The 17,707-nt window shown below is 32.9% G+C and overlaps 1 protein-coding gene across 2 annotated transcripts in view; it reads left to right on the top strand.

Moving 5' to 3' along the window:
• Htr2c (5-hydroxytryptamine receptor 2C) overlaps positions 1-17,707 on the top strand; it is a 259,004-nt gene that overhangs the window by 140,169 nt on the left and 101,128 nt on the right. For both annotated transcript variants that reach the window (XM_004874795.3, XM_087199900.1), the window contains exons 3-4: positions 2,073-2,186; positions 5,656-5,969. In XM_004874795.3, coding sequence (XP_004874852.1) covers positions 2,152-2,186; positions 5,656-5,969 — 349 coding nt within the window. In that variant the 5' untranslated portion in view covers positions 2,073-2,151. The remainder of the gene's footprint in view (positions 1-2,072; positions 2,187-5,655; positions 5,970-17,707) is intronic.

Here is a 17,707-nt window from a genome sequence, read left to right as displayed (position 1 = left end):
GAAAAGGGAAGGATTTTGATATTTATTGAGGACTAAGAAGAAGAAAAAAAAAGGATATTGATATTCATTGATCTCTTTTATATTTTTTCCTGTCATTTATTTCCAGACCTCCCGGGTAAAAGGATTATGTGTTATCTGGCAGGATCTTGTGACCTAGCAGTCTGGCTGATATCACTCTTCCATAAAATATTTTTAGTTCCCAGGAGGCCATATTTTATGTATTATTGTGATAAGGGTATGATTTGGTGATACACTTTTGTGTGCATAGTACTAATAGAACTTAATAGTGAAAGTTGAGAATAAAAAGAGAAAATAATAAATTGATAGCTTGGGTAACTAGACAAATGGTGCTTAAATGAGATAGGAAACAGAAATACAATTTGTTCTTGTGAAATTTTACTTCCAAATTTCTAAAGAAAAATTATCAAGACAGATTTTCATTATCATATTCCTTGAAAATATTTACAAACTAGAAAAAGTGGATCATCTTTCAATATTATGCCATATTCTTAAGCTATGTAGTTCTCTCTCTCTCACACACACACACATAGATATCCCTAAATACTTCTTTTAATTTTCTATTTTTAATTACTAGTATATATTTGTGATACATAATAATTACATTCATCTTGGGAAATTGGTACATGTACACATCACATCTTGATCATTTTCAGATTCTTCTCATTGACAACCCAATATGAGCAAACTTCAGAGCATCACAAACCTGATTCTTGGAATTGTCTTATAACCCCAGAAGTGAATATGGTTAGATGTTTAGCATGGGAGAAAAGTAACCAAAAAGCTAAATAGAAAATATAGAAAAAGCAAAATAGAGAACAGAGAAGCCTAAATACTCTATTCCCAGCAAGGGTCTCTAAGTAGAAAGACCAAAGGATCTTTACCTTAGTTACTAGAATCTACACTGTATAGTTCTTCAGTGTCAATGTTAAGATAAATAGTGACATGTTCCACTCCATAAAGATGTATTTCCACAATGAGAGATACAGACATTCTTAGCAAATTTGATCCAGTCTATTCTTGACCAGCACATAAACATACTGAAGATAGTGAGTACTGAGTGAAGAATAATCCACCATATAAATATTCAGTTGGGCTTTGTGACACAATAAATAACTTTGAAAATAGCCTATAAAAATACAAAGTGTTTATTCTGAAATTCTTTGATAAGTCATTCAAATTTCATGTTTACTTCTTAAGGTAGTACCTTAGAGGATGTATTGTCACCTCTTAATCCACATTTTGTGCTACTGATTTTTTGTAGGCAATTTTCATTATTACTCCATACACTCTGACTATAAAATACTATCTATTGGCTACTAACTAGTTACTACATGGAGTGGTTGCTATATTTAAAAGAGTAAACTTCATCAATTTGCTTGTTTTATTATAAACCTGCTGTTGCTGCCCTCTGGAGTATATTGTTGGTTAAGGCAAAGGTATAAATAGATTGCTATGGGCCGGAGATTTAGCTCAGTGGTTCTGTCGCCTGCCTTGCAAGCACAAGGACCTTGAGTTCAATCCCTGGTACCCAAAAAAAAAAAAAGATTGCTATGTACATGCATATTGCTATACTTTGAAGAAAAAGAAAACTAAAAATATGCAAAATATGTTCATTTTATTAAAATTGTTTTAGTTTTCCATGTTACTATAAGATGAAATCTTTTTATTTTGGGCATGATAATTATTAGATTATATAATTTCTTCCAATGGTTTGCAAATTAAGAAGGATATGTTCTTAATTTCTTTTCTAAAACATTGATTTGAAGGGATGTGTATGGCAACAGGGAGATATTTAGTACAATCCCCTATAAATAAGTTTATGCAAGCAATTTTAGAGAAATTATGATGGTTGTACATTGGCTAAAAAATGAAAAATTTGTTTCTTTGCTATTTTTATTACTGCCACAATATAACATGCTTACCTGTGTGCTAAATTAAATATTGCCTGTTTCTTATCACTAAAGGCATTTACATTTATTAAATTGGTTATTATGCAAGTTATTTGCACTTTTAACTAATTTTCTTTTTCTTTTCTTTTTTTCTCTCCCCAGAATGAATGATACGATAAATTCAATCTGTTAATTTTCTCTTCTCAATTTTAAACTTTGGTTGCTTAACACTGAAGCAATCATGGTGAACCTAAGGAACGCGGTGCATTCATTCCTGTAAGGATGTTATTACTTATTATTTTAATGAAAAGATAATTTTTATGGTAACTTGCTTAAAGGTGTTCACAATGCTCCTATATGACCATTCAGGTATATCTGCCTCTAACTGCATAAATGACTCACATCTCAAAAGATTAATATTATAGATGTTTCCTATTTCAAAATAATAAGTCGGGAAAATAATTTGGATTTGAACTAAACATTTCAGGTTATGCACTCAAACAAATAATATGATGTTAATACCCTGAATTCAAATAAGCCCAATTCTCATAGTTGTTTTCTGTTTGGGTAAAACTTAAAACGGAGAAAGGTTCCTTCCTTTTTTTTTTTAATGTGACCTGAACTGGGAAGATAATAAGTCTCAATAAGCCTCTGACTTTACGAAGAATAATGGATATTGTAAAAAAAAAAAAAAAGGCCAGAAGTTAGGTGTAAGGGTTGGTGGGTGTTGGTAGACAGAAGAAAACAATACCATTCTGAGATGTCTTGATATAACGACCTACTAGCTGAAATCAGCAGAATGCAACAGAAAAGGGGTAACTATAGAATCAGATTGAAGAACTAAGGGATTCTAAGTTTGATCTAATCTAAATCTACTCTTGGAGGGATGGGGCATAGGAAAAGAGATTCAAAGCTTTGTGAACTCTGATAAATACAGTTGAAAGCACCTGACTCTCTTTGCTCCTGCATGTAATCTTCTCTGTGAGTCTTGAAAAGGAGCTCACTCAGGAAATTGTTTACAGCCTAGTACAGTGTGCCAACATTGGATCCTCTGTAATATGATGTAGGGCTGTGTTGAAGACATCAACATATTCTACTATGAAATTAAGAAATCTATATAGTTTTTTCCATTCTACAGGAGAAGCAAGGGACAATTTGTCTCTTCTATAAATACCCATCGTCATATGTCAATGCAAAACCTCAGTAGATTAAAATGGACTCAAATTTTTAGTTTAAATTATCATTTTATATACTTAGAATGTAAAATTATATTTTCTTTAAAATTCAGTGAGCAAATTGTTTGCATTGTCCAAAGAGAAATTATGATTTTCATGTACATATTTTATGAGGTTCCAGTGGACTTAATAACACTTAATGTATGAGTAAAGACCAAGAGCAAGTTCTTAATTACTCTGTATTTGTAAAAAGACTTTATATATTTCAGTGAGCACATGAGTATTAAATGTTAGGTTTAATTAAATACAGCCAATTCTTGATTATAAAACTGTGTACATAGGATTGATGTGCAACAAAAATTATAAAAACCTTGACAATAAATAATACTCAGTAAGACTTAATTAAACTGAATTTAATTAAAGGCAGGAAACTGAAGTAAATATTCTTTCAAAATCTATCCCAGCATCATTACTTTATTCTGTAATTCACAAAGATATATTTGGATTCTACAGGACTCCTCAGCAATTCAGTATTTGTTTCGTGGATGCTTTAGTATGAAATATATATATATATATATTTCTGGCCAGATAGAGACAGATAATTACTGGAAGTGTTTTTCTACCATAAAATCCTGAGATAATTGAAGTATAAAATTTATAATTAGACATAAGTTTTCATGTATATTTTCATTATGCACGATTTTACCCTGAATTCCTCTACAACTTTTAAAGACATGAAAAAATTTAGATATTCTCATAATTTATTTTAAAAGTGTGAAGTTAGGGGCTGGGGATTCAGCTCAGTGGTGCAGCATCTGCCTCACAAGCATAAGGTCCTGAGTTTGACCCCCAGGACTGGGGAGGAAAAAAAAGAAAAGAAAAAATGTGAAAGTTAGCCTGCATATTTTCCTAGGATCTTATTCCCTGGCCTGAAAGATAAATATATTCATTGGTCTGCAACTGATAATTGAAACACAGCTATAATTATTTGAGCATTAAATCCTGTGGGAATAAATTAGATGATCATCAGGTAATTTACATGAGAATTTTTTTTAACACAGCAGTACAAATCTCTTATCAATGAGGCCACAGGAGACCCTGGAAAAGATCCTAGAATTACTGTCTGAAGGGATTGAGGGGTAAATTGTGTGCTTAGCATGCACAAGGCCCTGGGTTCAATCCTCAGCACTAAGCTAAACTAAACTAAAGTACAGTAAATTAAAATATAAAGTTAAGTAATTATCTGAGCCCAGTTCTGTATAGGTAATCATCTTGAAAAAAAATAAGGAATTTTTTGGCAAATTACGAAATACATAAGTTAGTATTCAGCAATCGTAAAATACTTTTGTTTAACTTTGAAATCAGGTTGTCTTAGCTATTTGATTAATGAAAATAAGTATGCTAGTTTTATTAGACAGTTTACGTATCCTTTGAAAGAACACTTATTTATGTAACTTGAACAAATCTCCTATCACCATCAGGGGAAATTGGAATGTACAAAGTCAACCGTGTCCATGTCTTTTCCATTAGACTGCCACCTAGCCTGAAAGTCCTACTAGAAAAATCTGCCTAAATACCAATAAGTACATTTTAATTGACTGAAGAGATTTAGTTCCTAGTTCATAAAATGTAATACACCCACAGGTATTAATCATCACCACAAATCATTACCTAGCCTAGAGCAGACCCTGAAAACATGGGACACAAATGAGGAAACTGTCAAATAGATGGAAAATGTAAAGCCCAAGACAGGAAATTGGGCCTTGGAGCATAGTTGCTGAGTGCACTTGCTTAGCACATGCAATGCTCTGGGTATGACCCCCAGCACCAGAAAGAAAAAGAACATAAAAAGTTGTTAACCACTATAAAGTCACTTTGCAAATGTGAGAAGGTAGGAAGAGTTCTAAAAAGAAATGAGTACATACTGTTGTCAAAACCCACTCTGCCACTTTCATGAAGGTGACTGGATGGTAAGTTATTTTTTCCTAGCTTTGGATCAAAAGAAGGCAACTTCTAATTTTCTTGTCAGGCTACTGGATCATTTAAGAAAATCTACATTCTCTTGTCTGCTGTCTCAAAGGGTATCTCAAAGAAATTAATATTTTGAAGTGTCAAGAATAAACCAGCACGACAAATTGAACATACTGTGGTTTGGGGTTGCAGTATAAGTTTAGAGCATAATCCTCGAAATCAGTGAGACTCTAGTATGGACCCTGGCCCTGCCACATACTGACATAAGAAAATTATTTAACCTCTTTTAACATGAGTCTGCTCAATCTATGTAATGGACATAAATCAATACTGAGTTTATGTGGTGTCATATAAATCAAATGAGATTATACATGTATTTCAACAAAGTACATGCGTAATTTGTAATAATCAGACAATATAAGTTTAGAGAGAAATACTGAGGTTTAATTAGGAGAGTAAAAATAGTGATCGAGATGAGGATGATGATGACGATGATGGTTTTTGAAGGAGAGGCAATTGTTTTGTATAAGCAATATATTGTGCAGAAGTGATATTATAGGTATCTGATTGGTTTTTCTCTTTTTCTTCTTAATTTTCAGTGTGCACCTAATTGGCCTGTTGGTTTGGCAATTTGATATTTCTGTGAGTCCAGTAGCAGCTATGGTAACTGACATTTTCAATACCTCTCATGGTGGACGCTTTAAATTTCCAGACGGGGTACAAAATTGGCCAGCACTTTCAATCGTCAGCATAATAATCATGACAATAGGTGGCAACATACTTGTTATCATGGCAGTAAGCATGGAAAAGAAACTGCACAATGCCACCAATTATTTCTTAATGTCCCTAGCCATTGCTGATATGCTAGTGGGACTACTTGTCATGCCACTTTCTCTGCTTGCGATTCTTTATGGTAAGTACAATTCTTTCAGCTTCTCAATCTCACATTCTACTGTGAATTTGAGCCAGATGTCATAGTAAATACAAACTTTATTATTTTACCTATAGCATTTGGAAAGTGAAGAAAAAAGCAAATTATGTGACAGAATGAATTGGTTGTATGTCTAGATTTATTATATAAATCAGTAGCAGAGTTTTCAAAAAGGAAAATAGGCATAATATGTTAAAATTATACATAAATGCTTTATTCTTCAGTGTCATTTATATATAAGGAATTACTAGTTACACAGAATGAAACAGTGACAGAATATCCCTCATGCACATATTCTGGGAAGTATACGAACCATCTCTACTACCAAAAAGTAAAACCATTCTAATTTGGGGGGCTATTTTTGAGACAGTGTTTTGGTGTGTAGTTCAGGCTGGCTTCAGATTTGAGACACTCCTCCTAATTCAGCCTCCCAAGTGCTGGGATTACAGGTATGCATTACCATGCCCAGCTCATCTTCTTTAATAAATACATTTTAAGTAGTCTTTTGTTTTTGCTGTTGGAGGGAGGTTTGCTGAGCATGGAACCCAGGGCCTCATGCATGCTAGGGAAGTACTCTACCACTGAACTACAACCCCAGCCCTAAATAATCTTTTTTAATATTGACAAACTAAGTGGTTGGCGCAAAACAAGAACTTAATAATAGCTATTCTTCTTCATGGAATCTAAAAGACATGTTTTTACAAAGGAGACAAAATTAATTACTAAGTACATAAGTTCAAGTTCACATCATTAGCATAAAAGTTCAGGCATTAAATGTTTCACTACATTAATTTTAGGTAGGTTTCAAATTTTTCATTTGATTTTTTTCCATCTTTTCTGTTCATTTTAACCTGCTTTGTTTTAGGCTTATAATTATGATAAACAATCAAAATAACATACAGTTCTATTAAGTATCCTTTTTTAAATTTGTTAATTTCTTTTTTTTTTTTTTTTTTTGAGACAAGGTCTTGCTATGTTTTCCAGGCTGGTCTTGAACCTCTGGACTCCAGGAATCTTACTGCTGCCTTGGCCTGTGGCTCGGCTCTCTACAACTATCTTTCTGGAAAGTTGGAGAGCCCAGCTTGAATTTAATTGCTAATATGGTCATCTCACAAAAAAGTAAAATAGGCTTCCAGTCCCTTGCAGTGTATAATGGAATCATACCAAAAAGAATATTATTGAAAGTGTATCTAGTTTCTAAATCCTAAAAGAACTTCAATGGACCTAGAAAATGTCTCATGAAACTTAAAAATTAATTAGCTGCTAAATATACAGAATATACTGTGGCAATACATTATCTTATTTGTTCTTTTATAAAATGCTCTTAGAAAATATGCTTTTCCTATCTTTATTGAGTTTCAATGATCCATTAATCTCAAAGTATCAGTATTTTACCTGGTCAGTGGGCATTTTGCCACTCTAGAGCTCCAAAATTAAGTAAGAAAAGGTTACTAAAATAAAGTGAGCCTGTGATTTAGAAAATACACTTTGTCCTGTGATGTCTGGTTCATTTTGCCACCTTCTGCTTTTTAAAATAATGACATTAAAAATAATTCAAATTGCCTAAAACATCTACCCTCCACTCCACATGCAAAAGACATAAAGAAAAGGACAACAAAAAATAAAACACACAGTACCACCAAGTCTGGAGAACATTCAAATTCCAAATTATCTTTAAGTACCCAAATGAATAAGAAATCTTGATCCATCATGGAGCCTCCCACTGAATGCTGTGATGCAGAATAAGGATAGTCCAGAAAAAAGTACAGGACAGAGGCAAAAGAAAAGCTGTTAGGAAACATAAGATAGGTCTAAAATCCCTACAAGAAACAAAGTCTATTTCAAGTATGAAAAGACTGAAATTTTTCTCTCAAAGATCAGGCTTTTTGTTAGGAACTTAAAAGTAGGCATAAAGCATAAGAAGGCAGTCTTGATCCAAACATGCTGGTGCAGGCCTGTAATCCTAGCATTCTGGGAGGCTGAGGCAGCACGATGACAAATTCAAGCCCAGACTGGGCAATTTAGAGACTCTGAGAGATTCTAAAATAAAAAGGACTGGGGATTTAGGTCAGTGTGAAGGGGTTCAATTTCTAGGAGGAGGAGGAGGAGGAGGAAGAGGGAGGAGGAGGAGAGGAAGAGAAGAAAAGAAGAAGCCTTGGAAAAGCAATTCAGAAGTAGAAAGGGGTAAAAAGGAGGAAAAGAAATAACTTGAATAAAATGCACAGTGAAAGGAAGAAGAAACAAGAGTAGAAAATGTATCAACTTACAAGAGAAAAAATGTCAACCTTTAAAGACCCATCATTTTTCCGCCTCCCACCTCCCACCATCACCCCAAAGTCCCCTAGTAATGAAACAGCACTATAATACATGGAAAGAAGAGGTGCTCTTCAGTTTGAAATCTTGAACACTACTCACCAACTTTCAGCTGTGTTTAAAGAAATTCAGAGATGCAACCATTCTTCATCCACCCCAAGCTACCATTAAAAAAAATCAGATTATCATGTACAGGTACAAATTCCCTATGATGAATATTATCATTATGTATATCTAAAAGGTACCAATAAATGTTATGCTTAACAAAAAAATCAGAATATGAATATCAAAAGAGGATATTTGATGAAAATTTCTACAAATAAATGAACAAAGTATAATAAAACACTTCAAATGAAATAAATATCTTCAAACAAACATATTTAAGGCATTTAAAAGTACTTTGAAGTAGTAACCTGAATAAGAATATAATTGATTTTTTTATTTTAAAAAAGATTGAAATTAATAATACCACTGACATCTTTCAAACCAGAACATAAGAGTTAATAAGAAAAAATTGATCTAACGTAATTAGGAATGTAAAGTTAACTACCAGAACAACAAAAAAAAAAACTTCTTAAATACCAAAAGAAATGTAATTAGTAAAAGATCCAAAACCCTTCACAGGAGAAAGGAAAATAAAACAAAACACAATGTAATTAATATTATACTATGATATGATATTGTTACCAGATCAACAGGTTTGTGAACCAAGAATGAAACCACAGGATGGAGGAGGTAGAGTGCAAGCAAATTTGTTTAAAAGATATAAAGATAAGAAAGCAAAAGATAAGAGCAAAGAAGTAAAGCTCCCACTCACCTGGAAGGAGTTCTAAGTAGGAAACCCAAGAAGGGCTCTTTGTCTAGGAGTTTTTAAGTGATTTTGAAGTGAGCTTAGGCCATTGTGTAAACATATAATCTCTACCCTACCTTATAGGAGTCTACATATTTTGAGGGGTTCAATCTATGCAGTGTTCATGCAGTGTCCATGCTGAGCCCATGCGCCCTTGAGCCAATGGCCTGCCTGATTATGCTCTGGAGAGATCACAGACAGCCTAAGGATACCTGGCAGATGTTTATGTAAGATCTCTGTAGGGCTTTGACTTAGGGCACTCCATTATGGGTTTCTTGACTTTATTTTGGGGCCACTGTCTTTACTGATTAATAGAATCTTAACTCCTTTTTTTTTTTTCCTGAATTCTTTTATTGGTACATTTTAGGTATACAACACAATTACATTTCTCATTGGGAACTTGTACCTTTACATGATGCATCTTGGTTCTTATGTTTTCCCCATTCCTAGCCCTCCCTTCACCCCCTCCACCCTTCCCTATTTACAAAGACTTTATTTCCATTTTTTCCATTTCTCATCATTTTTCCTTTCCCTTCTTTCCTTTCCCCTGCCCCTCCCACTACCCCTACCCCTTTGGACCTTTTCTTCCTATTTTGCATTATCGATTATTCATTCTAATCATTAGTACATTTTAGGTATACAATATAACGACATGGAATCTTAACTCTTATCTTACTAATCCTGTTGTAATATGACAGAATTGAAATCTAATATAACATTAATGGCAATAAAATTAAATATGCCTACCACACTATTAAAAACAACAATAAATTTTCAGTTTGACTTACAAATCAAGACCCAACTGTAACCTGTATACAAAAGAAATCCTTAAAACATTAAGAATAAAAAAGATTTTTATTTGTTTGTTTGTTTTGTTTTGTTTTTTGTTTTGTTTTGTTTTTTGTTTTTGAGACAGATCTCACTATGTAGCCCAGCCCAGGCTGGTCTTGAACTCATGATCCTCCTTCTTTAGCATCCTGAATGCTGTAGTTATGAGAGTACCACTGTGTTTGGCAAGAAGGAAGTATATTAACGATAAAAGCCACAATAACAATGAAGATAGAATACTGAAGAATATCTATGCATTTGATATTGCAATAAAGACTTTCATAAAGCAAAAACTCAAAAAGATGGAATGACATATTCTAGTAATTCTAGTAATGAGAAGTTTAATACATCACACTTAGTACAAAAAAGACTGGATAATAATAAATAAGAATATAGATCTTTTGGTGCATATTGAACTTCACACTCATAGAAAGTATATCTTAAGTGGACATGAAGCATTCACAAACATGAATCATGTATTAAGTTACAAAGAAAATATGAGAAAAGTAGAACTATTACAAAAACACTTTCTGATAACAATACAATGTATTAGAAAGTATAAACAACAATTTTAAAACAATTTCATCTTGAAATTACAAAATTTTAAAGAACTCTTAGTCAAAAAGAAAAATGCAAACAGAAATTGCAAATTTTCTTTTAAAATGTAGTACCATAAACACTTCTATTAAAATTTATAGAACATAGAATACAGTAATCAGCAAAATTCCTAGACCTAATCACATTTATTAATAAAAATTAAAATATACAAATATTTCCCAGCAAGCAAATTTTGAGAACTATAAAAATAAATAAAAGAAAATAAAAAATAAATGAAAGAAAGCACAAATAAGGCAATAAAAATAGAAGTAGTTGATAGCACTGAGGACAGAAGAATAATATATCTACATTTAAAAATTGAAATGTTTTTTCAAAGGAAGATTTTTTAAAAAAATAGAAAAACACTAGCCAATTTAAACAAGGAAAAGTGAAGGAGCACAAATATATAAAATAAGAAAGGACAGGAGAAATAACCATTAAAACAAAATTAATTATAAGATTACTTTTTAGATTTATATACATTTCTCTTGAAAGCATAAGAAGAAAAACATAATTTCTTAGGAGAATCCAGGTTAATAAAATTGATCCCTTTAGATACAGAAAGAAACAAACCAATTTCAGCAAAAGAAATAAAGTTATCAAGGAAACTACTCTACCAAAAAAAACCCCATACTCAAAATAGTTTTACTGAGCAATTCTGCAAGACCTTTAAAAATCAGATATACAACCAAGCATGGTGGTGTACACTGGTAATCCCACCTATTCAGGAGGCTAAACCAAGTTATGATAGCAAGTTTGAGGCCATCCTGGGCAACTTAGTGAGGCCCTGTATGAAAATTTTAAAATAGAAAGGCCCAGGATTAGCTCAGTACTTCCTGGGTTCAATTTCCAGTAGCATTTTTAAAAAGTCAGAATGTTCCATTGAAGGTTTCATAGCATTGAAAACAATGGAAAACACCCTGATTCTTATATGAATTAAGCATAACTTTAATATGTAAACTAAAGACAGTACAATAAACATATAAAGAAGTATAGATTGACATCACTTATGAGTATTAATATAAAAATACTTTATAAAATACTGGCAAGTAGAATCCAATGTTATATTGATCTGAAAAAGCCAAACTCATAGAAAGAAAAAGAATGGTGATGCCAGGGCCTGTCAGTGGATTGGAAGATGTTAGGAAAAGAACATATATATGTATGTAGATGTATATTTTGGTGGTACTGGAGACTGAACCCAGGACCTTGCACATGCTTAGCACATGCTCTACCTCTAAGCTACATTCCCAACCCTCCAATACACCTTACACTTAAAAAAAGTATGAAACTATGAAATATAAAATTATAAAAATAAATTATTCCATAAGATTACATTATCTTGCAAAAGTCAGTAGCATTATAACAAAAATATTCAGTTATATGAAAATTAACACATTTAAAATAGCAAGAAAAAAATTGGGTGTAGCTCAGTGGTAGAGTACATGGCTAGTTTGTGTAAGGGCCTGGGTTCCATCCCTAGTACCACAAAAATAAAATTAAAATAACAAGAAAAACAGAACATATGAATAAAGAGATGTATCAAACCCATCTGAGAAAAACCTTAAAACACTCCCCAAAAGACAGATGTAGTAAAATAAAAGAATGAAATCTTTGACATAGCAATAATAACAATAGAAACAACAGCACATGGCAAAACCACCAAGAGCAAAGTTCAAAAACAAATAAACCTACAGAAAATAATCGCAACATACTGTATAGCTTGACCTCATATAATGTCAAGGGCATGGAAATAGACATTCATGTATTGCTTGTGGTAAAGTCAATTGATGCAACTATTACAAAAGGAAATTTGACAATACTAAGCCAAACTCTGTGTCCATTTACATTTTAATTTGTATAAATTTACCCTGGGTAATAAACTTCTGATAAAAGCCATATATATATATTCATATATATATATATATATAGTTATTCATATGAATGTTGTTTGTAACAATATTCCATGTAGGAGTGAACAAAAATTAGTGGAAATATGGAAACTCAATAGAGAAAAAGAAGAAATTGTAAAAACTTTAAAAACTTCAAGCACAAAGATAACTAAGATCAACTCAGAAGTGAGTTTATTAAGTTCATAAAATACAAAGCTTATATACACAAATAAATTATGTTTATATAAATTAGCAATAGAAATTGGAAAATGAAGTTAAAATGGCAAATGGCAAAAATCAACAAGTTAATTCTAGAATTTTTGTGGAAAGGCAAATAAACTACAATACTCAAAAATTTTTTTTAAAAAAGCAAAATTGAAGAATTCATACTTAAATTTAGGACTTACTGTCAAGTTATAGTAGTCAAGAAGAATGGGGGTTTTTTTGGTATCAAGGATGGAACTCGGGCCCTTGTGTTTGCGGGGGACAGGAGAAGGAACCACTGAGCTAAATCCCCGGCCCTTGATTGAATTTTGACATGGATTCTTGCTGTGCTGCTCAGATTGGTCTCCAACTCTTGGGCTCAAGAGATACTCCTGTTTCAACCACATCCAGGTTGAAAACAAGGCTTTCAATCTGAGTCTGTCTGGCTTTAAGAACTACATTCTTAAGCACTACACTAGATAACAGAGACATTCAGCCATGTCTCTCTTTGTCAGAGAGACAAATGCAAATAAATACCAACAAAAGAAATGGCAATCCACACAATCAAAACACTGACACATCCAGTTTTAGCCATACTGAAAGATTCTTACATAGCAGATTGGGAAATAATGAGATTGAGGATATATGGCATGACTGGAGGACAGCATAGTCATACAGTTTAGCAGGACTTCACAGAGATGATGAGACTGGCTACATTTTGAAGAATAAACAAGATTTCATTGGAGTTTGAGCATACAATAGGTCAGGACCCTAACAGTTGTATCATTTTACATTCTCAAAATCCTACCTTATAAACAGAAAAATTGAGGCTCATCTAATGAATATTCTCATTCTTCTAAAAGTGTAAAGACTGTTCTTTTTTTTTTTTTTTTTGCAGTCATGTACTTTGACAATAAACTCAAGTCTCTAGTTTAAAAATACTGTTATTGCTATATTTGCTATGCTATTGCTATAATTTTCTTCCTCCCTTGAAACTGCTGCTCACTTCAAATTTCTGGGAAGATCTGTTATGATAATAGGTAGGATTTTCATTTGGGCTCTACTTTCACTTAAAAAATTTTTTCCTTCAAAGAAACTAACAGCATTAAATTTAGGAGATGTCAAACTGAGACCTGCAAATGGGAATATAATTACATCATGAAATTTCTAATGAAAGTGATCATATATCATTGATTTACTATACCTTTTTTGATATTTAGAATTGAACCCAGGGCCCTCACACTGAGCTACATATATCTTCAACCCTTTTTATTTTTTACTTTGAGATGGGATTTTGCTAAGACTGAATTGTTCAGGTTGAACAATTTTCTTGCCTCAACCTCCCAAAGTGTTGGGATTACAGGCATGTGCCACCAGGCCTTGCTAGAGCTCCTTTGAAAATATAATAATTTGGAAACTGTCAGACTTTAGATATGTAGTTCAGGAGTCATTAAGGATGAAATAAAGAAGTTAAAGTATAGATTTACCATCTTAGAGTAATTTAGCACGTTTGTTTTAGTACAACAAGGGGCTGAATGAATGAGAAAAATATTCTAATATATTTGAAACTCCATTAAACAACTTGCGAAAAAATCTCAGAATCTCTTACTTTTACATTATTTGGGGGGCTTCCATTCTTAGGTCACCCTCAGATCCCCTTCCAAGACACTTAGCTTGGTGCCCTTTAACTCTCTCAAATAAGAGAGAACATTAAGGCTCATGATCCAATAACCAATTGGTTGTTGCACTATACTTGAGAACATCATAAACATACAGCAGTTGACAGATAATGATTTAGGCTCCATTTCTGCATACAGACTGACAAAATGGCCAAGGACCACTAACTATATCTAAATAGCTAACACTAAAGTCACAGTAACACTTTATTCTTTACCTGACAGAAACCAACAACAGGTGTCCTAGCACCTCCTCTTTTGGTAATGCATAGCAGAAATAGTCTCTTTCACTCAAATTCAACTCTAGAAAACCAAGAAATAGTTCCAAATATCTCTAAGTTTCATCAGAACAATTAGATATTACAGTTTTCAATGTTTTCACCATAAAGAAGTGATAAATGTTTGAAGAGGTACAAATGTAACTTAATTTAAGCATTACAGAATGTTAACATGTATCACAACATAGATAGTACCAATTAACATGCACAAACTGTATGTTTCTATGTGTCAGTTAAAAACAAATTTAACTTACATTTTAAAATGTGCAAAGCATGGTAATCCCAGTACTCACTAGGCTGAGGCAGGAGGATCACTGTGTGTTCAAGGCTATCCTGAACTACATAGTGAGACCCTATCTCAAAACAACAAGAGCTGGAGATTTAGCTCGATGGCACTGCGCCTGCTTTACAAGCACAAGGTTGCAAGTTCAACCCCGGTAGAAAAACAACAACAACAACAATAATACTTTTAAATGTGACAGTTATCTCAAATAAAAGTTTTAATTACATATACAGTATATAATTTTGTGGAGCTGGGCATTGAACCCAGGGCCTTACACTTGTTAGGCAAACACATACCACTGAGCTACACCTTAGTCTTAATTAAAACATATAAACATATATATGTGTTAACACATGTATATTCTTTAATTTTAAAATGTGAGTGTAGGACATTTATAAATTGTAAAGTATTACAACTCATACCACAATAGGATCTCAAATTTTTCATCTTTCAAGGAATTTTCATCCCTCTAGTGAAGAATAATATATATAAAGCATAAAAATATAGTAACATATGTGATATATAAAATATATAGTATAAATATAAGCAGCAGAAAGCATATACCCATATACAACATTGCTACTATTTTAGAAATTGCATATATAAGTGAGAATATCATTTATCACTGAGGTCACTAGATATTAAAAACATCTGGAGTAAATTGTGCTTGGCATCATTTTATTATAGATCAGTACAGGTTTCAATAAGTCACAAAATGAAAGGCCTAGTTTCTTTAAGTAATATTGCATAGACTGTTATAGCACAATTAGTCCCATATTCGTATTTCAATCACATCTCTGATATTTTCAGCACAATTTTAATTTTTTCTAGTAACCATTTGAGCCACAGGTGCACAATATTCAAAAACATAATCAAAGAAGCAAACCAAAACATACTCAAACAAGCAAACCAAAAATAACAGGAGAATCTCAAAATGCATAAAGCCAAATGTTTACCTCCCCTTTGTAAATTCTATTGCATCTGCAGAAGTACTTAAATTGCTCAGCTGGATAAGGCACTATTTCTAGGGCTTATCCAATTGTATATGAAGGTTTTCACATGAGTTGTCTTGATTCCTATCCTTTCGTGTCCTTGAAAAATAAATATATTTTTTATTTCATCTGACCTACTTTTCAGGAGCTCCCCAGCCCCATACTGGGAATTGAACCCAGAGCTTCATATACTGTAGGTGTGTAAACCTCAGCCTCTTTTTGTCTTTTTTATTTTGAGACAGGGTCTGGCTAAGTTGCACAGGCTGGCCTTGAACTCATGATCCTTTTGTCTCTGTCTTCTGAGTAGCTAGGATTACAAGTGCACACCACCACACCTGGGTTGCACCTCCCACTTTATTGGTTCCTTAGGATTCTATTGTGCATATCTCTGCATGGTGGAGGGCTCAAAGTAGTGGTCAGGCTGCAGGCTTCATTAGGTCTTCATTTATTCCTTCTAATTTTGTGGTGTTCCTGGCAGTAACACATTTTAATATTTTTAGACTCAATCTACTCAATATTTAAAATTAAAACATGTATGTATTATATATTTAAAACTTAACTGTTTGCCATATAAAATGTATCTTTAAAATATGACATAAAGAAAATTTGTTTGAAATTATTCAACATAAATATAGATCCTCCAAGTTTAAAATGATCCTTGCTCTTTGTTTCTATTACAAAGTTTCAAAAGATTTAAATTATATTTAATATCATGCAAGGTCCTAATTTATCAATCTCAACTCCTTGAATTGTTTCTGCATTTTTAGTGCTTTCCACAAACTCATTGATGAGCAAAATGGATCCATGGCCTTTGGTACCTTGTGTACTCTAGGGTCCCATCCCTCTCTCTTGCACTTCATAGAGTATCAACTCCCTAGCAAATTTTACTGAGCATTAGAAATGAGCAATGACCATGCATTTCTTCAAACCATCCCATTGCCATATATTCAGGGAGAATCAATTCAACACCATTACTTCATTAATTCATTTATCTATTTGACTACTTGCTATCAGGTGCCATGCTAGACACTTAGGTACAGCAAGAACAGGAAATAAGTATGATTTCATGGAATTTACAATCGTTTACAAGAGATATATAGGGAGAACAGTGACATAGATCCGGGTATCACTCTTTCTTTGCAAGGTACAGATACTTTGTGAATAAGAGGTGGGGAGAAACTGGAAAAATACCCTTCCAAGTAATTAACACAAAAAAATAAGCAAATTTTTTTTGACTATTTAAATCATGTACTTTCCAGTCCATATAGCTTTGTCAGATTACACTATCATTTATTATTGTTGTTGTTGCAAACTTCTATGACTTTGAAATAGATGTCCTACAAAGAAAATGTTCTCCAGACAAGCTTCCACAGTATAGCCTTCTTTTTGAGTAACTGTGACCTACCAATATTGGGGGCCACCTGATGAGAGTCATTTCTCTTTCAAAGTCATTAGATTACTTTATACAAGTACAGGGAGTCCATTCTTTAACTTACAGACATTAGCACATAGTATCTCCTACTGAGCACTCATGATGCTCTTATATGTATATTTAATTTACTACAATGCAATTGTACCCCTCCTAGTCCTCTTTAAGAGAACCATGATTTCTTTTCAAATAACAATTTGTTTAAAATATATTTGCAACCAAGCTAGGCATCCAGGAAATTTGGGGAAATAAGTTCCTTACCTCACTACTACTAGCAAGCAGCCCACGCAATCAAATCTCTGTAAAAATGGAGATCCTAGGTAACTTGGTAAAGAAATGCACTTTCTAGTTTAGTAAGCTTTTTTGGTCTTTTTTAAA

Source organism: Heterocephalus glaber, unplaced genomic scaffold, assembly GCF_053883595.1.
Source record: "Heterocephalus glaber isolate CG9 unplaced genomic scaffold, H.glaber_assembly_v1.0 deba00001732, whole genome shotgun sequence".
NCBI classification, from domain to species: Eukaryota; Metazoa; Chordata; class Mammalia; order Rodentia; family Bathyergidae; genus Heterocephalus; species Heterocephalus glaber.
This window is presented reverse-complemented; position numbering and strand designations above follow the sequence as displayed.